At 43.4% G+C, this 22,745-nt stretch overlaps 1 protein-coding gene across 1 annotated transcript in view; it reads right to left on the bottom strand.

The window, feature by feature from the left end:
• UBTD2 (ubiquitin domain containing 2) overlaps positions 1-9,171 on the bottom strand; it is an 81,349-nt gene extending 72,178 nt beyond the window's left edge. The window contains exon 1 of the mRNA XM_084838687.1: positions 8,932-9,171. Within this exon, the coding sequence (XP_084694813.1) occupies positions 8,932-9,001 (70 nt within the window). The 5' untranslated portion in view covers positions 9,002-9,171. The remainder of the gene's footprint in view (positions 1-8,931) is intronic.
• Between the last annotated feature and the right edge of the window lie 13,574 nt (positions 9,172-22,745).

The following is a 22,745-nucleotide window of genomic DNA, read 5'->3' as shown; positions in this document are numbered from 1 at the left end:
AATCAGCACTGGTTAGGCCCCATCTGGAGTACTATGTCCAGTTCTGGACACCACACTTTAAGAAGGATGCAGACAAAGTGGAGAGGGTTCAGAGGAGGGCAACGAAGATGATCAGGGGACTGGAAACAAAGCCCTATGAGGAGAGACTGAAAGAACTGGGCATGTTTAGCCTTGAGAAGACTGAGGGGAGATAAGATAGCGCTCTTCAAGTACTTGAGAGGTTGTCACAGAGAGGAAGGCCAGGATCTCTTCTCGATCATCCCAGAGCGCAGGACACAGAATCATGGGCTCAAGTGACAGGAAGCCAGATTCTGGCTGAACATCAGGAAAAACTTCCTGACTGCTAGAGCAATACGACAATGGAACCAATTACCTAGGGAAGTGGGCTCTCCCACACTGGAGGCATTCAAGATGAGGCTGGACAGCCATCTGTCAGGGATGCTGTGACTTGGATTCCTGCATTGAGCAGGGGGTTTGACTCGATGGCCTTGTAGGCCCCTTCCAACCCTACTGCTATATGATTCTATGATTCTATGTATGTGCTAGAAAAACAGGAGGAAACAGACCATCACATCTCCTGATCGTAACAATACATTAAAATAACTTAATGCAGTGAGCATGTCACATTATACCGTAGTATAGTTGACTAGCATAAAGGGTTAACTTTGCATTTGATACTTTTGATAAATTTTATGTTTTGGCATTAGTAACATATTGCAACTGCTAATTGCATACATGGCTTCATGGGAAGAGGCAATGGACTTATTTTACTGTTCTACCATCTAGAAGGAAAGAAATGGGAATGCTCCTGCCTTCTACCCCCTCAGATTTCTGTCTGTTAAGCAGTGCAAATGCTTTGCACTTCCAGGTCCATGGCTGCAGTTTGTTCTAGGAAATACTCAAGTTGCTTGACATTTGTTCACAGTTCATGGTTATCTGCAGAGAACCCTCATGGATTCTCTGTGGTGTTCACATGCTAGGTATATGGTCGGTGACTGGTCGGTGACTGAAATGCTAGGTATATGGTCAGTGACTGAAATCCAGTTAAGCATCTAGCCTGCATCTATAATAAAGTAAATTGGGAATGTTAGCTATCACTCAATAAACACCAAGAACATGTAAGCAAGCATTTTACTCTGTACCCTCTCATTCCTGCTAGCATCATGTGATGGATTACTGCAGCCTCTCCCAATGTGGTGCCCTCCAGATGTGTTGAACTACAACTTCTATGACCCACAGCCAGCACCAGGTTGAAGAAGACTGGATTAGTGAATACGTTTTTATTTAAAATTTAGTGTAAATATGAGAGCTGCCAGTATAGCAAGTAGGTGTTTCCTGAACTTTATGAAATTACAACACTTTTGGTCTTTTGTGCTATGCCCACTGAATTCACAAAAATGTACAGGCTTATTCAGTTTCTATACTAGTGGCACCATTTTCTACATTAACTGCAGTGGTTCTTCGGCCTTTGCACTTTTTCATCTCCAGCCTAAGGTTACTAGACCTAGAAGTCACGGACCTACAACCCTTTCACTCATTCTTAGTGGAGTCACAGTTCTGGCTTTGGGAAACATTGGTTATTGATTATTTGGACTCGATGGTCTTATAGGCCCCTTCCAACCCTACTATTCTATGATTCTAGTTATAGTCTTAGTACCCATATTTCTACTTGATTACCATCATAATGCCCTGGTTCATAAGTAATAGTGGCAAATCATGGGTTAATTAATAGTTCGTTCTTCAGCCATTTTGAATATTCAACCCCCAATAGGGTTGACTGGAGGTTGCTATGTGATGTCTGAACTTGGACATGGTAGCTTAATCGTGGCTTAAACAACTCACACTTAACCTACAATAAGTAGTTAGGTTAGGTTGTTTAACCCATGATTAATCTATAGTGTCCAGGTTCAGACGTCACATAACAACCCCTGATTGGGGGTTGAATATACAAAATGGCTGTGGAACGGGCCTGGCATGTGTTGTGGAAAATCATGGGTTAATTAGTCCATGATTTGCTGTTACATGTGAATAGCCTCATTATTTCTTCATTGTACACACACACACAATTCATGAATTGTTTACTTTTGCCTTCTCACACTGCCTTTGCTATGACACCAGCATAAACCTTGAACTGTTAACATTTTTTATTACTTCTGAAAAACTACAGTGGTTTCCCAACAGTCTCAAACTGCAATCCTATGCACACCTATCTGGGAATAAGTGCCACACAACTCAATGGAGTTTAATTCTGAGTAAATCTGCATAGGATTGCTCTATCAATGATGCAGTAGTTAATCTGTCATGTATTATTTATTATTTAGAAAATTTATATCCTGTCTTTCTATTGAGTGATCCTCACGATGGCTTACAATTGATTATATTAATACATACACACACACCCCCAAACCCATATAATCCAACTGTCCTTTGTCCTTTGGCTGATGGAAGAGGCCAGAGTGTGCTTCCTTTCAGCTCTGCAGTCTCAAAGTAAGACTATTGTTATTCTTTGTTGCCATAAAGGAACACACACTTTCTAACAGAAAATGCATCACTGCTTTTAAATGAGCAGAACAACAGATGTAAAATCAAACCGTTAATACACCTTGTCTTAATTATATCTGCTTAACAATGAACAGAAGACTTGGAAACCACCACTCCAGCTAGATTTTTAAAGTCCATTTACTTCTCTTGTTCCAAATAGAAAATGAATACAAAACAATTGCTGGAGTTGCTGGAAACCTAACTGGGGTGGAGTCTGTAAACCACAGGGAAATAAGTACTTTTAGGGCACAATCCCATGCATGTTTAGACAGAAAAATGTCCTACAACTCCCAGCTTTCCCCAGTCAGCCATGGTAGCTGGGGAAAGCTGCAACTGTAGGACTTTTTCTGTTTAAACATGCATAGGATTGTGCCCTTAATCATTTAAGCTTCCTCTTAATGGTATACAGCCCATATTTATTGAAAGAACACATAACAGCACATGGAGAGAGCAGATAGAAAGAAATAATGGAACCCATATTATTGGGCAATTAGCACTATGCCAATAGTTACAGTAACATCAGCATGTAATGTTAAACTGGAAAGTTTCTTTTACCATAAATAATGCACAACAGCTGTTCTGAGACATACATGTAGCCCATTCAGAAGATGCGCAAAGCTAACTGTAAATGAGAAGCGGTGAAGGCATTTTCATACCCAAACATTTTGTACAGTCACTTCTACTGCAGTTTTAGCAGCATTGTCAAGCAATTGGGGCACAGATCTCTAGCTCTTCTACACACACACGGGCACTAAGCATTAAAACCCTTGCTATACTAGTACTAAAGGAACAGCCCTCTCTGACAGCTCTAGAATGCAACACTAGAAGGCATGAGAATTTGTTTGTTAGACCCTCATTACACCAAGTGTGACTTTCCTTCTTCCAGGATAAATTCGAGGGAGTTTGTCTATACAGCTCCAGATTGCTTGGGCTCTACTTGCCTAAGACGCATCTTATAAGATCTTGAAAGGATTCCAAAGTGCATTTAATATATTTCCAGCCTTTACAGTATATATCCAGGGATATGCTGGTACTGCACTGACCCCCCCCCCCCAATAATCTTGCCAGTCCAACTAGAATAAGGATATTAGCCCAGGATCGGCCTTGGTTCTGCAGCCTACAGGACCAGCCCTCTGGTAAAAGAAAGATGATAAATGCACTTGTTTCATAACTCTTGTGTGTTTCAAGTTTAGGACAAAACTGTCAGCTTGCCATAGTGGAAGACTAGCTTCATAATATCCAAGGCCAGCCTTAAATCTATTCTTTTGGGGGTGGGCCTCTACCCTAAATAGAAAATGGCCCAAGAAACTCACTGAAAATAGGGGAGGGGCAATGTTTGCTATAGCTGTAAGAGAGGGAGCTAGGAGAATCCAGCAGTCATGATGGGAGAGGAGGCATAGTTCTTGGTAGTATCCCCTGCCTTGGTATTGTGGCAATCCATTCTCCCACCACCCCACTGCTATGGAAGGAGGTAGGAAGAGCTCAATAATCTCAAATCTTTACTTGCAGGGGCTCAGAAGCTCTTTGTGAATGGAGAGGTGAGTCTTTGATCCTTGAATTATTGGCCTTTAGAAAAACTAAAACATGGGACTTTTGTGAAATAACTAACTCAGGGCACAAACCTATGGGTTGCACCCTGGGGGCTCATAAGCCCTCAAATTCGGAGGCTTACAAGTATCCTATGCAGAGAGGTGCCTCCCGCGCTGCATTTTAGCTAGACAGGCAATTTCACCAGTCTAGCAGAGGCTTAGGGGAGGGAAGGAGCCTGGGACAACGATAGGAAAGGGCGTAAGCCAGTTGACCCGACCTCTTCCCTTCCCACCCCCAGGAATGCCTCATTTCCTCCATCTCTATGCTGTTTTCCAAGCACGGAGAGGCTGCCGGTGCGGTTCTTTCCACACAGGCTACGAGGGGGCAGGGAGCACAGTTTCCTGGCTCCAAGGTCACAGCCTTGTCTTTGAATGCGGAGCCAGGAAACCGAAATGTCCTATGTCCCCCAGATGCTGTTTAGGGGACATAGAGTTGCTCCCTCTGGTTCTTTCTTTGGTGGGGGAATATCTGCAAGCAGAGTTAAAAATGGCCATCTCAACATTCCAGAACTCCTAAGAGTTTATATCAATTCTAATCTTACCCTGGATCTCATTCAAATGGTATTACAGAAGTGAAAAATGTTGGAGCACACATATACAACTGTTATTTATATAGCATACTTACAGCAACACTAAACACTTGACAACAGCACTAATTTAACTTCCTTGCTTTCTTTGCTAGAATCAAAAATAACACTTGAGAATATGAGCTTGTGGGGGAGGTGTGAAGAACCACATAGCTAACTTGGAAACAGAAGTCTTAGGGGTGGAATCATGACCTCAGCTTTATCTTTCTTGATTTTATAAAATGAATGGACATCCAAGAACATACAACAGTGAGACAATTAGAAATCAAGGGGCTGACATGGAGACAGAAAAGTAAAGCTGTTGTTTATGCAAATATGCCCTTCCAACTCATCATATGTTTCCAACATGATCAGTAGTACTGAATAAGTTGCCTATTCCTATTCTGAATTATGCAAGCTTTTTTCTTCTTCTAAACAGCCAAAATATAGCCCAATGGCTATACTTGGCCTAGCAATATTTTTATTATGGCTATAACAGAATATTAGACATTGCAGTAAGACTTTACACTTACAGTAGTAATTTTAACATGCTACCCATGTGTGCAATTATGTGCTTCTATTTCTTACTACTTGTCATTGGTCATCTCAGGATACTTCAGGAGACAAGATGACAAAGAATGAAACTGTACTGTTGGAGAGCTTTTTGCCATGAACAGGCAAGGCATGTGTCAGAAAGAGCAGCAGCAGACAGCTGCAGACCAAACGTTTAATCTGTAATGACTTACAAGACCCATATATCAAGAAGCTGGATCTCTTCTCTCTATTCGCTAAAAGTAACAGAATGCCTTGTTGAACTTTGTTTTCTTTCTTCATTCACAATTTCTACAGGAGATAAACCTATAACAGACAGATCTGAATAATAAAGGGCTTATCAGCAAAAATCCCGATGGGAGAGCAACTGCAAAGCCTATGACACTGCCCACTTCAGCAGAGAGAATTAATATCTTTAAGCAATGCTGGACTAAGCTGAACTGATACTGAATCAGGCACAGAAACAAAACAATCTCGATCACCACAGCACAAGAGAACAGCCCGCATGATGTACAGCAAAGCTTTCTAGGAAGAGAGTGTTTCAAAAGGCATAGTGCCTAAGGTTTGACCCAGTGATCCGATAAACTGAATAAACTTTGAATCTCAGTTCATACAAATATAACAGCAATAGTGATAGAAGGAATAATTGGGATAGAATCCAAATTCATGCCTGTGAACATCATGCATAGACTTCGGTCTCCTTGCAAATAGAGCAGCTACTAAGCAGGTTGAGAAGCAGACTCTGTTCAGTTGATGCTCCACCCCTTGTAACCCAGGTGAGGCAGATAAAGGATCAGACACAGTCTTCAAGCCTGCTTGTAAACAAAGAGCAACCCAATACACACATTAACCCTGATGCCTTCTCTCACTTATACTGGACAAATGACTTCCCCATAAGAAGTCCAATGGTATTCATGTTTTTTATTGAAAACTGCAGACAGCAAAAAGTATACCACAGTGTCTGACAAAGATATATCCCAGTATTTTATGTCATAAGCATACCCACATACTTAACATAAGCATTATGACATCCAGCTGATCTTAATGCCTTTCAAAGTCTACATTATATTGTATATTTGATAGTAGTACTTACAAAGTAATTATTTCAGGAACTTCATTGATCAGTGGTGACTTAATGAACCTTGATAAACTAGTTACCTCAGGGCCCAGTGCAACTGCACAGGCTATATCTGCTTCTGGTTTGAGATCTACATCAAAAATGTTTTCCTAATGCTCAAAATCTCACAATAACTTGTAGGAACCTGTAAGCCGATATCCTGTGATCTGGCACTGTAAATGAAATCAGAGACAGAAGTGACCTAGTGGACTAGTAAACTAGTCTCAAGCTCAGTAGGAGTGTTCCTTGTGCTCTAACAGGAGTGCACATGAAACTTCAAGACACAGCTGCTTCCTTTGAGAGACTTTTACTCAGAATGCACATTTACCACAATCATGTATGTTAGAAAGGTTCTACATTTTGAGAATAAGATTTGACATCTTGACTGGTAGATTATGGCACATTAAACTTATTTTGAGCAGAGTGGCTCAACTATATCTGCTTTTATTTTAAGAATAGGGAAAACTGAAATAGGTTGCTGTGCAAACACACACACACACACACACACTGTAGGAACATTCATGCATTCAAGATTCAAGTCTGAGAATCACAAACTAGAATCATGCCAGATCTAATTTCAATGAAATAGCTTTAAAGTGTATTTATCCTTTGAGCCCCAAGCTTGCTCTCTAGTACACAATTTGCGCAGACACGCAGCCTAGAAAATCCAGCTGATGTATCATGCATAGTATGCTATTTACCCTGAAATACACCGATGCCCAATGTGTATGGAAGATATGAACAAAACCTTAATAGGTAAATCCAGGACAAGAAGCTTCTACAGTTCCACTGAGATTGTCCAGCCTGCACACTTCTATTGAAAATAATGATATGGGATTAAGTATAATGGAATCTCCCTCTGCTGAAAAATTCTAACAGTTCTGCTGATACTCTACCAAATTCAATAGATCCCAAGGTTAAGATAAAAGCAAAGCAATTCACAGTTTAGGCTGTTTCTTCTATGACCTTGCACCGCCTCATAATACCTAGGTAGTGTGGTAGTTTCTTAACAATGGGTAACATTACATAGGCATGGTGAATTATCAAGGCCCAACTTCTGGCTTCAGATGAATGACAGCCTTCACTTAATTTTATTTAAGCCTGATTCATTTTACATTATATTCCACTGTCCTTGGTTTTGATAATTTATTAAATAGGTCCTTTCAAATGTTGTACATTACTCAGGATGTAGGTACTGAAATCTATTTTTTTTTCATGTAAGTTCTATGTATGCCATGTAAGTGACAATTCAGAAATTTATCCAATACATATATTATCCCTGAATGTCAATTGCTCTATAAAGTAGCTTTATGAACCAGAACATCCTGGCACTTAAAAATGCATCTAACAACGGAATACAAGCTCCAAGATTTTCAAAGCAAATCTATAAGCAATAATACGCTGCAAAGAGTAATAGTGATATGGTGACCGAAATAAACATCTTTATAAAGAACAGAGAATGCAAATTTGCTATTGCCACATCATTTGCCCTTTAAAAAATAGATATGGAGTTAAGAAGATCTGGTACACTCAGAGTATTTCAGATTATTTAAATTGGGAGAGATGAAAGGAATGTGTCAGTTTGACTGGAATAGAACAGAGGACATAACCCTGAAGTAGCCCGTAAATTATCTTCACATGACAGGAGAATCATCTCAAGGAAAACAAAACAGAACCCATCATCATTGCTTTGATCATCATATTAATCTATGCACAATTGCAAAACAGGCAGAACATTAATTGCACCCGCCCATAACTTTTGAGTTCAGTCTGCTTTAAGGAAGAAGGCTATTTCCAGTAAGAATACCATCCTTTGGCACAATATGTGTTTCTCTGCTAAGTGTGTGTTAGGAGTGCCAGAGAGCAAGGGAGTTTTAAGAAAAGCCACATTTGTGAGAATGCTTATTTTAACATGATGGGTGAGGGAAGTAAGCTAAGTCAAGAAGGGGGAGATTGGTGGCCCAGATAATGTATTTCTTAAGCGAATTTATATCCCATCTTTCTACTTTCAAGAAAGGCTCATGGCTGGTTACAACATAATGGGTGGTTGTTGTTGTTTTAAACACACTTTAAAAAAAGCTCAAGAAATTAAAACTATTTAGAAGAAAAGGAGAATACCGATTTTCCTTTTTTAAGGGAAGGTGATGGGGGTGATGGAGGGACTGGGAATTGTAGGGCAAACGGAGAACAATTCCCTTCCCATACCTGCACAGCTGGGGGGGGGGGAGAGGGAGAGAAAGGGAATATTCCACCTCGTTCTTCTGCCCCCTCCAGGTCAGAAGAAGCTGCTCCCCCCGCCCGGAGAGTCCCACCCCCTAGGCGAGGGCTTGGCACCCCGTTTACTTCAGGAAAGTTGAAAGAAGGACCTCCAGGAAGGGGGAAGAGAGGCGCTCCCTCCGGGGAGGGGGAGGACTAGTCTGCGAGGAAGAGGGAGGATGGGGGCCCCTCCCGGCCTCTCTCCTCGTCGTGGAGGAGCAGCAGCTGCGGCTTCTCCTCGCCTCCCTTCGCTTCGCCTCCCCGCTCGGCCGAGAGAAGCCCAGCCCCTTCGCGCCGCCGCCTGGCTCACCTCCGGTGCCGTCCGAGTTCTCGTTGAGGCTGCCCGAGGAGTCGTGGTGAGAGCCCACACACCCGCCCATGGGGCCCGGCCGTCCCGGCCCGGAGACCCCCTCCTCCGCCGGCTCGCCGCCCGAGCTGTTCCGTCTCCGCCGTTGTCGTCGTCGTCGCCGCCGCCGGTCGGGCAGGCGCGCTGGCTCCGGAGCCGCCGCCGCCGCCTCGTTGCGCTCGCCCCGGCCCCGCCTCAGCTCCCGCCTCCTGCGCTCCTGCGCCCGCCCCGCCGCTGGCGAGCAGAGCCTGCAGCCGCGGCGGCGGCGGCCTCCCTGTCAAGCCAATCAGGCCGGCCTCGGCTGCAGCGAGACCGCCCGGGCCAAGGAAGGAGCGCTGGAGGCGGCGGCAGCTGGGGGGCTTTTCCCAGGCTCTCCCGCCATGCCGCCGCCGCCGCCGCCTCTCGGGGAGAACCTCGCCTTTCTTTTCAGCGCGGAGAACGCATGAGGAAATGCGCGAGTCGCACAAACTCCGCCGCTTCGCGAAGCCGCGGAGACCTGGAGGGGAGGAGGGAGCATCCCAGTGAGCCCTCCATGCCAGCCCCGCGGCGCACTCGGAGACAATCTCCGCAGGCCCGTTGCTCTTTCCTGCCTAATCAAAAGCGGAGACCTGCAGAAGCGGAACTTCCGTTCCCATCACAGTCACTGGGGCTCCTTTCCATTAAAACGACCAAAACCTCCAAAGAACCCCAGAAGAGGTAGCAGGCTGAACTATCAATCCCAGACTTCCCCAACCTGGCCTCCTCCTCCAGATGAGTTGGACTACAATTTCCATCATCCCCAGTCAGCATGATGGGAGCTGTACTCCTTACACATCGGGAAGGCGCCAGCTTGGGGAAGGCTGGGCCAGCCCCTTTCGCAGTTTCAAAGTCACCACTGGGAAAGCTGTAGGTTGTTGTTCAGTCGTGTCCGACTCTTCGTGACCCCATGGACCATAGCACGCCAGGCCTTCCTGTCCTGCGCTCTCTCCCGGAGCGTGCTCAAGTTCATATTCATTGCATCCGTGATGCTATCTAGCCATCTCATCCTCTGCCGTCCCCTTCTCCTTTTGCCTTCAGTCTTTCCCAGCATCAGGGTCTTTTCCAGGGAGTTTTCTCTTCGCATTAGGTGGCCAAAATAGTTGAGCTTCAGCTTCAGTATCTGTCCTTCCAATGAGCACTCAGGGTTGATTTCCTTTAGGATGGACTGATTTGACCTCCTTGCAGTCCAGGGGACTCGTAAGAGTCTTCTCCAGCACCACAGTTCGAAAGCATCAATTCTTCGGCGCTCAGCCTTCCTTATAGTCCAGCTCTCACAGCCATACATTACTACTGGGAAAACCATAGCTTTGATTAGACGGACCTTTGTCGGCAAGGTGATGTCTCTGCTTCTTACTATGCTGTCTAGGTTTGCCATAGCTTTCCTCCCCAGGAGCAAGCGTCTTTTAATTTCATGGCTACAGTCACCGTCTGCGGTGATCTTGGAGCCCAAGAAAGTAAAATCTGTCACTGCTTCCATTTCTTCCCCTTCTATATGCCAGGAAGTGATGGGGCCAGATGCCATGATCTTCGTTTTTTTAATGTTGAGTTTCAAACCAGCTTTTGCACTCTCCTCTTTCACCCTCAACAAGAGGCTCTTGAGATCCTCTTCGCTTTCTGCCATTAGGGTGGTATGGTCTGCATATCGGAGGTTGTTGATAATTCTCCCAGCAATCTTAATTCCGAACTCTGATTCATCCAACCCGGCATTTCTCATGATGTACTCTGCATATAAGTTAAATAAGCAGGGTGACAATATGCAGCCTTGTCGTACTCCTTTCCCAATTTTGAACTAATCGGTTGTTCCATGTCTGGTTCTTACTGTTGCTTCTTGACCCTCGTACAGGTTTCTCAGGAGACAGGTAAGCTGTAGGTACCTTCCACAATTGCATTACCTCTGCTGCACATCCGCCTCTATCAGACAAGAGATAGAAGAGTTCTTCTTCAAGACCTATCTTCATATTCATTCTCTTCTTTCCCCTCCCCTGCCCCAAGAGTTAATTTCAGCCACTGTCTTAATTTGCAAGTATTTTATCTGCCCTCCTCCCACCCCACCCCGCTCCTGACATAATTTTTTCTTACATTGGTGCCATTTGTGGTACACAGATTCCTGCGTGGTTTCACTGGAGACAACGCAGATATGTATTACAAATGGTCAAAATGTGATTTTGAAATGGCTTGAACAGCAATTGTTGTCAAGCCTATACTGATATTAAGGGATACGTGAGAGTAAATTTATTTATTTCATTTCTATACCGCCCAATAGCTGAAGCTCTCTGGGCGGTTCACAAAAATTAAAACCAAACAGCACACAATGAAACAATTTAAAATATATAGAACATTAAAACCACAATATAACAATGCAACCACAATAAAACCTAGCAGCAGTGCAGGAGTTTAAAATACAGATTTAAAACAGCAAAGCTAAAAATTTAGAAAGCTAAAATGCCTGGGAAAATAAAAAGGTCTTTACCTGGCGCCAAAAGAAATACAATGTAGGAATTGTATAGCTCACTAGGGAGCTCATTCCAGAGCCGGGGTGCCACAGCAGAAAAAGCCCTCCTCCTAGTAGCCACCCGCCTCACTTCCTTTGGCAGGGGCTCACGGAGAAGGGCTGCTGATGATGATCTTAAGGTCGGGCAGACACATATGGGAGGAGGCGATCCTTCAGGTAACCTGGCCCCAAGCCGTTAAGGGCTTTGAATGTTAATACCAGCACTTTGAATCGGGCCCGGAAATGGACTGGCAGCCAGTGCAGCTGGAAAAGAACTGGCATAATATGAGCTCGCAGGCCAGTCCCTGTTAACAATCTTGCTGCCCTATTTTGGACCAGCTGAAGTTTCCGGACCGTTTTCAAAGGCAGCCCCACGTATAACGCATTGCAGTAATCCAGACGAGAAGTTATCAGAGCATGGATCACTGTAGCAAGGCTATCTCTGTCCAGATAAGGGCGTAGTTGGTATACCAGCCTAAGCTGATAAAAAGTGCTCCGTGCCACTGAGTTCACCTGTGCCTCAAGTGACAGTTCTGGATCCAAGAGCACCCCCAAACTATGAACCTGATCCTTTAGGGGGAGTGCATCCCCCTACAGAACACGTAAATAACGGGCATTTGTGGATTTGAATCTGCTATGCTTAGATGGACAGATGCAGAAGAGCTCAGACTGGAGGTTTTGATGTACTGTATTATTTCTCAAGTTTTCACTTTTCTCTACACTTGATCCCAGGGATTCCCATAGATCAAGCTCATTGTATGTAACCAGGGTCTAGATGTTAGGAGATCTGTTAGAGCTGATGAACATCAAATTACAACCATGTGGAAGCCACATTACGTTATTCCTTATGGCAGTTATCCTCATGTGACAAGCCATGTGGCAATATTGTTAGAGCAGGTGGCTGCCTATTGATGCTCAGTGGCTCAGTGGGAGCTAATGGCTAGGAGATGGTTTCTTGAAAGGTGGGGGATCTCTTCCATGTTTTTAAATTAGATATCCATACCCATCAGAGTTTGGATAAGTAGACACCCCCTCCAGCTGAAAGGAGGGAACAGATGTGCATGTGTATAAGCAGCTTTTAGAAGTTTTGAAGGCACAGAGGCAGAGAGACCTGTGAACTGGCTAAGAGTGAGGCACCTTGTGGCCAGGCACTTTGTGGTGTAGGGTCTCTCTATGGTTCTCTTGTAAGGTCAAGATCAGATATGGCCTGATATATAAGGTACACATTCTGCTGCTTTGTAGGAGTTCCTCCAATAATCCACTTATGCTTTGTGCATATATATATATATATATATATATATGCAAATAATAAAGCTATTACAAAGTTACTATCAGTCTTTGATGCTCTCCCAGCCAAAGGAAACCAAGCTCTATGGTGCTGCATATGGAGTTCCTTACCACCCTAAAAGGTGGAGAGTGGACTGGGGACTTTTCTCAATGCCACTGTAATTTTTAGTTATGGAGACTTTTGATAGGGTAAAGAGGGTCCCCTAATGTCCATGAGCCTGGAACTCAGTGGGAGCTAGTAACCCCGCAAAGATCTGGGAGGAGGCTTATATACATGTTGTCAGCTGTCTCTCTTTCTGGTTCAGTGGTAGCAGCTGGGACTTTCCCCTCCTCCTGAGTAGACCTGGGAAAGGGTCTTCTGGCAGCCAGGTAGACATGACAACAATTCTGAATTTCCCATCTGGTCCACCAGCGCCTGTGTTCTGGAGAGCTGTGGGATGAGGGAGGAAAGTCAGGAACTAAGGCAGGGCCTGGGATGAGGCTGAAGAGGTTCTTTGGGGCTCTAGGCAAGGCATCCGTGTGAAGGGACTCCTCAGGCTTCCCCATGTCCTCTGTGGGAGTGTGGCTTGCTGTAATCCCAACCCTCCTCCTCTGAAGAGGTCTCACCTGAGCTCAGGTTGGCCAGGAGTCTGACACCTGAGCAGTGTGGTGAGCTACTACACATGAATGGATTGTGTGAGTCAGAGTAGGTATCAAAATAGAAACAACAATATTTTAAGCTAGCTTCCATGCGGTGTTCTTCCGTGGTTTCACCATCCCCAAATCTGGCCCTGGGAGAAATTTTGAGTGGAATCAGGAAAGGGTACTTTGACAGCAAGGGCTGTCCCCATCTAATGGCAGCCTATGTGCACAATCTTATGTTGAGATAACAGCCCCGGAATCCACTTCAACCTCTGATGTATTCACACATTCAAGAGATAAACTGGATTGAAGTGAACAACACCTGATAGTCATGGGCTCTTGACTCCACTCTTTTCAGTCCTGGTCTGTAGCAAATATGTTATTTCTGATAGTGGGAATCATATGGTAAATTACCTAAAACAGCAAGCAAGCAGTATGGCTGGAGCACCTGAGAATTATTTGAGTCTGTATAAACAGGGGATACTATCACAGAATAACATCCCTGAAATAACAGCTTTTACATCTTGCTTGTGTAAGCAAGTACAAAGCAAGACATAAACCACTCTAACCATTCTAGTGCCATGTTATTTTGGTAGGTATATTGTTGTTGTTGTTGTTATTACTATTACTACTACTACTATTAGTGCTTGCAAATCTGCAAAACTCCTGCATGTCCATGCAACTACACAATGGTCCTTGCAGTTATTGTAGCTCGATTCATATTATGTTTCATGGCTTGAGTAATTGCTTTCCTGACATTTTGAAAAGCAGTCCTCAGGTGACCTATGCTGCATTCAGCAAGTATTCTATATCAAAAGAAGAAACAGTTATCAGATGCATGCCAGTATAGCAACAATATGTTTGTGACACTGGATAAATCAGAATATGCTTGTCCCTGAAACTGACCATTTTAATAGTCCCCATCATTTGAAGTTGCTGATTATCTCAGAATATTCGCTTTTTAAAAAGCCACCACTGCCACCACCACCTTACAACTTAAATTCTAAGAACACAGATGAATGCTGAGCACAGATAAAAATACAATCCAAGCAAAGCTGGGCATGTCCCAGTTCATGTCAGGATTCTATCCCCTCATCTTTCTGCAGATGCTTCTGTCTTTAGTCACTGCCATATTCTGAAGGGAACACTGGAAAGCAAGGAACAGGGTGATATTGATGACAAAGCCCTGGGCTAAACTTGTAGAAGGATGCGGTGACAGAAACCTGATGTGAGAGAGTAGACTGTATTAAAAAATGGGAATACTATTTTTGAATTTTAAAAAAACTATCGCATTTCTGTGTGTGTGTGTGTGTGTGAGAGAGAGAGAGTTCTAATCCAGTCTGCTCCCTGCTGTGATTCTTTTCTACTTGCACATGGTTTTCACACATGCGAGCAATCAAAAATATGACTACCATTTGCATTCTGTAAAGGCGCAGTCCATTCTACCACTTCTGCGCTCTACCATCTCATTCTGCTGCTTGTGTAGTCCTTCTGAGGGCAGAAGGAATGAGAACCAGCTGACCATCAAACCCGCTGAGAGAGCTCTGTTGAGCCTTGTTTTCTATAATCTCAGAAATCAACTTTATTTTCAGCCTGGGTGTATTTAGATCCATTCCATTTTCTAGATGTCATGAGTTTCTCTAATATCACTTGCAGACAAAATGTACTGAATGAACTATGTACAAAATTCCTTTCTTATTTTGCTGATTTCTGCACATTCTCTAAGTTTCCTTGGAGCTTACTGCATGGGCAAATTACAATATAATGATCAGATTATGTTGAAGTATGCACATACACCCATTTTTTTTGGACACTATGCATATTGCCCAGAGAATGTACAAAGTACTGTTGACATATGTACAGGCCTCAAAGACTGTTAGAGACTATGCATATTTACCAAACAATGGGCATATTGACAGAGAATGTACAGTCAGGGCCAGAAATATTGGAACAAGGATAATTGTTTTGGCAGTTGGCCTCTGTATACCACCACATTGAAGTTGAAAGGAAACACACCCAGATGGGAGCGCAGTCAGGACTTTCAGCTGTAATTCAAGGGGTGTGACAAAAGTGGGGCACTACCCATTCAGGAAGTATAGCCAGTGGCATACACACACACCCATCATTGGTGGCTCATAAGTAATGGAACAAATGGTCGACAAGCACCTGCATGGCCAGGTGTGGCCTGTTTCCTGGGTACCCTATGACCAATCAAGCAGATTAAAGGCCTGGAGGTGGTTCTGAGTGTTACATTTGCATTTGGTAGCTGTTCACTGGAACTCCCAACATGAGGTCCAAAGAGGTGTCCATGCGAGTGAAGGAGGCCATCATTAGGCTGAGGAAACAAAATAAACCCATCGGAGAGATAGCAAAAACATTGGGAGTGGCCAATACAACAGTCTGGAACATCCTGAAAACGAAGGAATTAACTGGCAAGCTTGTCAACAGCAAAAGGCCTGGAAGACCACAGAAGGCAACTAAAGTGGATGACCGCAGAATTCTGCTCATGGTGAAGAGGAACCCTTTCACAACACCTAGCCAGGTCAAGAATGCTCTTGAGGAGGTAGGCATGTCATTGTCAACATCTACAGTCAAGAGACGGCTTTATGATTGTAAATACAGAGGCTTCACAACAAGGTGCAAACCACTGGTAAAGCTCAAGAACAGACAGGCCAGATTAGCCTTTGCCAGCAAACACCTAAAAAAGCCTGCCCAGTTCTGGAATAAGATTCTTTGGACTGATGAAACCAAGATTAACTTGTACCAGAATGATGGGAAGAGAAAAGTATGGAGAAGGAAAGGAACAGCTCATGATCCAAAGCATACCACATCAGCAGTCGAACATGGTGGAGGCAGTGTTATGGCATGGGCATGTATAGCTGCCAATGGAACAGGGTCACTGGTGTTTATTGATGACCTGGCTGCTGATAAAAGCAGCAGGATGAATTCTGAAGTGTATAGGGCTATACTTTCTGCTCAGATTCAGCCGAATGCTGCCAAACTGATAGGACGCTGCTTCATATTGCAGATGGATAATGACCCAAAACATACAGCAAGAGCTACCCAAGAGTTTCTCAAGGCAAAGGAGTGGGATGTTCTTCAATGGCCAAGTCAGTCACCTGATCTCAACTCAATAGAGCATGCTTTTCACTTACTGAAAGCAAGACTGAAGGCAGAAAGACCCACAACAAGCAGCAGCTGAAGGCAACTGCAGTCAAGGCCTGGCAAAGCATCTTGAGGGAGGAAACTCAGCATTTGGTCATGTCCATGGGTTCCAGACTTCAGGCAATCATTGGCTGCAAAGGATTTTCATCCAGGTATTAAAGATGATCCTTAAGTTTGAAATGATGTTGGTTTGTTCCATTACTTATGAGCCCCCAACAATGTGTGTGTGTGTGTGTGTATGCCACTGGCTGTACTTCCTGAAAAGTGCCCCACTTTTGTCAAACCCCTTGAATTACAGCTGAAAGTCCTGACTTGGCTCCCATCTGGGTGTGTTTCCTTTCAACTTCAATGTGGTGGTGTACAGAGGCCAACTGCCAAAACAGTTACCCTTGTTCCAATATTTCTGGCCCTGACTGTACACATTCCCAAAGGCCTGTTGGAAATTATGCACAATATCTGGAGAATGTGCACAACTCCCACTACAGATTATATGCACATTCTCCATGTAGCGTAGTGAATGTCTGCAATGGCTCGTTGTTATGCATATTAACTGTTCAGCTCACATTACCTCCAACTTACACATCTCAAAGTGTGTTAATGCAACAAATATTTTTGCAAACATGTGGGTCATACAGGGACCCTGTCATGGAGCTGAGATTGGCTGCAGCTCCCTGACAAGTGTAACCAGCATGTTTAGTGAATACACAGTCATAACTATACTGTGTTAGAACATTGGTCCATCCAACCTAGTACCTTGTAGTATAGTATACAGTTTATTGCTTTTTAGCCAATCAGGCCGTCCGCACACAAAACAAATAGAATTCTCACATCAACCCAAAAGGGAGACCAAAGTACAAATTATTAATAAAATAACTAACAAGAGCAAGTTAAAAACATTTTAAAATCCTAAAACAATATCTGCCAGAATATTATTACCATGTTTACGGATTTAGTTTTTTTATAACAGTCAATGACTTTTGCCTCTCCAGGGCTCGACTGACAAACTTAGCAGTCCTATATGATGTATAATGATCTGTTCCAGCTAATAATAATCGAGTTATACTTGCACCAGAAGTATCCTCAAACACAGCTAATAGGGGCTCAAGATATTGCTTCCTCAAATCGATATACAATGGGCATTCTGCTAAAAAGTGTACCATGTCCTCTACCTTGGGTAGATACACCTGGGCAATCTGCACTCATGCCATGATGGATCCTATAACGTGCCTTCACCTCCATCAATTGGAGTGAGTTCAGTCTACACCTAGTCATGAGCCTTCTCAATTCATGTGAGGTGATGGAAATCAAATATGGGGGAGCCTTCCCCGGAGAGGTCATGATGCTTTTATAGATCTTGTTAGAGCGACTTTCAGCAGCAACAGCCATTGTTGTTTGAATATCAACATCCTGTAACCTCTTTGAAATCTCATCCCTAGCTCTATCATAGCCCCTCGCAAGCAATTATGATTGTGAAAAGCCCAACTCAGAGATAGATGTGGTTATCTTGTCTGCCCATGAGCCCCTTCCCATAGCTTCATATGCTAATAAGACCAAGGGGGAGGCCAGTTGGAACACTATCTTTAACCAGAAGAAAGTGGCAGCTTTTTGAACAAGCATTCCCACTGAGTGACAAGCTGTTTCTAGTCGGACAATGGTCTTAGAAGTGGATCTGGGAACCCTGAGTACACTGGATAGAAATTTATGCTGCACTGACTCCAATGAAGCAATGTTAGCATGGGTCCAGGCAGGTGCCCCATATAATATTTGGGGAGGTAATTTGCCCTTGTATAGCTCTATTAAAGGGGCCACCATCTTACCACCTGGTCCAGCAGCAAAACGAAGAATGGCATTACTAGTTACATTAGTTGTCAGGGCTATTGCATTCAAGTGCTCCGACCAAGATCCTGAACTTTGAAATGTCACTCCTAGGTATTTATATTTGTTGACCTGATCAAGCAGATGGTTATCCAGCTGCCATCGGTATTTTTTCCTCCTTTTGCCAAAGACTAAGATTTTAGTTTTTTCGTAGTTGACCTGAAGGGCTTCTCTCACACAATATGAGCTTAGGGCTCTTAAAAGCCTACGCATCCCCACCTGGGTGTATGACAGGAGAACAGCATCATCTGCATATAATAACACTGAAATATTCCTGTCTTTTAAAAGAGGTGGGAAGAAGTCTGGATTAGATAAGTAGGGAACCATATCATTAAGATATAGATTGAATAAAAGAGGTGCAAGCAAACATCCCTGACCTAGTACCTTGTATTCTGATTGGCAGTGGCTTTCCAGGGTCCCACGCGAAGGTCTTTCCCAGCCTTTCTATCTGACAGCTGTTTTACTGGAGAAGCTAGGGACCAAAGCTGGAACTTTTTGCAGGAAAAGATTGTGTTCTGCTGGTCATGGAGATTTCCCATGCTTTGAAGCTATTTGAAGGGAATTTGCTTGTGTGTTTTTAAATGTTTTTTGACCAGCTGAATCCAAATCTGTCTATGCCTAAGCCAAGAGTGAGCAACTTCAGAGGGTCCAGGGGCCAATTTCTGATCTTTCAAACCCACCAGAGGGTGCACACACCACCCCCGCTGATTTGATGGTGGCAAAAAAGTCACATTTTCACTTTAAAACAAGGCTCACAATGAGCGCACATCTTCTTACAATGCATAATTGCACTCCCCAAAGCCCAGGGTGTAGTGTGAATTTGCATTTAAGGTGTGTGCTCCCTGCACAGCTTGTTTCAAAATGAAAGTGTGGCTTTTTTGCCATCACTGAAATTTGTTGTCAGTGACTTTGGATGGTGGGACCACAAAAAAGACAGGTGGGGGCTGCATGTGGATAGTAGACCATGTGTTACTCACCTTTGACCAAAGCTATACACTTTTACCCTAAAACCAAGGCTAGCAGGCAAGATGGCTGATGCCAGCTCCTTACCATCATGAACTTGAACCTGGAGTCAGGTCCTCTCTGGGGTCGAGAGAGGCTCGGGCCACTTCCATTTTTTGATGCTCCCAATATATTAAAAAATGAAGAAATGCCAAAACAGGGTTACAAAAATTATAGCGTATTGTGAATGTTTACATTTAACAAATTAATGCTTTTAACACCCCCCAATGCAATAAGTTTTAATAAATTTTCCTTTTTTTATTTAACAAGTGCATTTCCAGCCTTTTTCTGTACAAAGTCACCAATTATTCTGGAAAAAATGAGTTTTCTTGCAGAGTCACAGTTTATGTTAAGCACAGCAAGGCCATTCAAATAATCTTGTCCCATAGTTGAACAGTAGTAATTCTTTACCTGCTTCAGCACCTGGAAAGACCATTCACTTGAAGGTACTGATGCAGGTAGACTGAGAAAAATCTTCAATGCAACAGTGACATTATACCAATTACGGTTTCAGTGATAGCTATGTGTCCTTCATAATCTATAGACTTAATTCTGTTTTAAATGTTCCACCACAGATGGCAATGTCCTACAATACAATTGTGCTATTCACAAGATAATTACAAGATTTTTTTTAAAAAAATTAATTCATAGTGCACTATGGCCAGTGTGGCCTGGTAAAAGAACACAAGTTTAAAGCTGTATGATGAATGTCTTCTTCTTTCAATCCTGTCAGTATATCTCTGCCTCTGTATGTATAACCTTATTTGGAGATAATGTGAAGCCTAAATTTGAGGCTGTCTGTGAATGTGAAGCCTTGGCCAAATGGCCCTGCTTTCCCCCGACCCCCTGATAGACCCTGCTTCTCCCCAAAGAAGGATTATGCTGGATCTGACCCATTATGCATATGTCTAGGAACAGAAAGCAATTGCATTATCACTTCTAGGTCTACAAGGCAGTGCTATTCTAATATCCCTTGTCTCTGCTTAATTTCAGCAGTGTCTGTATGTATAACCTCATTTGGAGATAACATCAAGTTTAAATTTGAGGTGAATGTAAGGGTTGGGCCAAATGGCCCTCCTGGCTCCCCATGTGATAGGCCCTGCCTGGAGTCACACCATTTCAATTGTGATGAAATCTTGAGCATGAGCCAATATTAGGCCTAACATTTATCTCACAGGTTTTTAGAAGCCAAACTTGAAACATTACAAAATAACAGCAAATTAGGGCGCAATCCTGTGGCCGCTAGTCAGTGGCTAGACGGCCATAGGATTGGTCGGTTCCCTGAGAACCAACCTCCACCCCCTCCCGCGCTGCCTCATAGGCAGCATGGATCGGCCCTGTGCTCCGTGCTCGTAAGAGCAGCATGGAGCAGTGAAAACGGGGTGTTCCTGGGGGTGGGCCAGGGAGGGCGGAAGTGCCTTTCTGATGCTTCCTGTGTGTCATCTGGCCTCTGTCCCCCGCTCCGACTCCCTGCAGCTACACAGCTGAAATTAGCTGTCTAGCCATGAATGTAGGGTGGCTGAAGTGTGGAGGAGAAGATCACCTCCATGCTGCTCCTGCCCTGCATTGGATAGACAGTCGCCTCCAAGTTTGGAGGCAGCCACCTATCCTAATAGGATTGCGCCCTCCGAATTTATTGTAGGCAACGCAAAATCTGTACAAAATCTGTTATAGAACCAAACATAATATCCATACGGCATCAAATGATGCATAATTTGGTGTTTAAACTAATATTCTGTGACACTGAGAAAATGAAAGTTTAACAAACCAAAATGACTGTCAAAATAAAAATGGAAGTACCTTCTGAGTTTCACTGGACTCAGGAGCAGGGAAGAAAAAACAGTATAGAATTATAGGTGTTTGACATATCTGGTAGCAGTACTTGTAGTAGAAGGGTGGATTCAATATTTGGTGGGGATTTGGGGAAGTTTATTTCATGCTCTTTAGAACTATAAAATGATGTGTGGAGCTTCAGTTACAGTTTACAAATATCTAAGATAGTGGGTGGAGAGGAATCTTGACCAAACAGTGGTAATCAAACTGCTGATAGTGAAATGAGTCATTCATGGCTGTGTATCAGAAAGGCTTTCCACTGAATAATTCTCCAGTAGAATAAATTACACACTGTTTATGACTAAACACATATACAAATTTGTAATAAGGTGGACAATTTATTATAAAAGTTGTAATGGGTCAAGGCGAATTCATTCCTGTCAGGGACAAATCAAATCAAGTATTCCTGAATATGTTTCTAGCTGTTGGAATAGATGATAGTAGGGCAATGACGGAGGGTGGAAATTTCTCCAGTGCTTTATTTTTCTGTGGAAATTATTCCATTTCATACGTTAATTGTGAACAATGAATGGATTCCAATTGCAAATACGATATTAGTCCAGATGCAATTTCAGGTTGTTGATAAGTGGGTGTCAACATATCATGCACAGTTCTTTGGGTTGCTAACATTGATTAGTGTACCAAGAGTTTTCAGTATCTGTGCCCCCCCCCCCCCGTAAACAATGTAAGGGAAATATGTGCTATTGACTTAATTTTTTTACAATTATTACCATAAAAATCTAACATTTCCATTACATTCTGACCAGGTTTGCACAGTTCCAGCAGTCCACTGTGGCTTATTTAAGCCATGGTGGGTTGTGGCATGTGTCAGTGGTTGTTTTGAATATTCATCCCCTGGCAGGGGGTTGCCATGGTTTGCTGTGTCATCTGCATCTGTGCGGCACGGGTGGCTGGAGGGGGAAACAACCCTCAAATAACCCTACAATAGCCCATGGGTTATCTGAGGGTTGTTTCCCCCTTCAACAACCCCTGCTGCCCGGATTTGGATGACACGGTAAATCATGGCAACCCCCCACGCCCCCCACTGGAGGTTGCTGGCCACAATGTGCAAGGCTGTGGTGATCATGTGAACTGGCCCTAAGTTTGATTTAATCCCCCCCCCAATATTTCAGGTCAAATACTTGTAGTTTATTGGGACAAAAAAAAAATAACATGGGGTACTTAAAAAAAGAACCCTGTGTTTACTAAATACAAGTTTCTGGCTTGGATTCCTGCATTGAGCAGGGGGTTGGACTTGATAGCCTTGTAGGCCCCTTCCAACCCTACTATTCTATGATTCTAAGTAAAATAAACATGCAAAATTAGATGACTCTCTAGGGCACCAGAAGTTTTTCTGATGCAATTTTTTTTTTTTGCAATGCAAGTTACCCTATACAAATTATCCTAAGGAGGTAATTCTATTCTTTCTGCCCTCGATGATTGTAAGCCTCCGAACATGGAGGTTTATGACCATCCAATGGGAGGC

This window comes from Heloderma suspectum, chromosome 2 (assembly GCF_057233095.1).
Source record: "Heloderma suspectum isolate Gila_16-S chromosome 2, 16-S_ref, whole genome shotgun sequence".
In the NCBI taxonomy this organism is placed as follows: Eukaryota; Metazoa; Chordata; class Lepidosauria; order Squamata; family Helodermatidae; genus Heloderma; species Heloderma suspectum.
The sequence above is the reverse complement of the archived record's forward strand: the minus strand, read 5'-3'. Positions and strand labels throughout refer to the sequence as shown.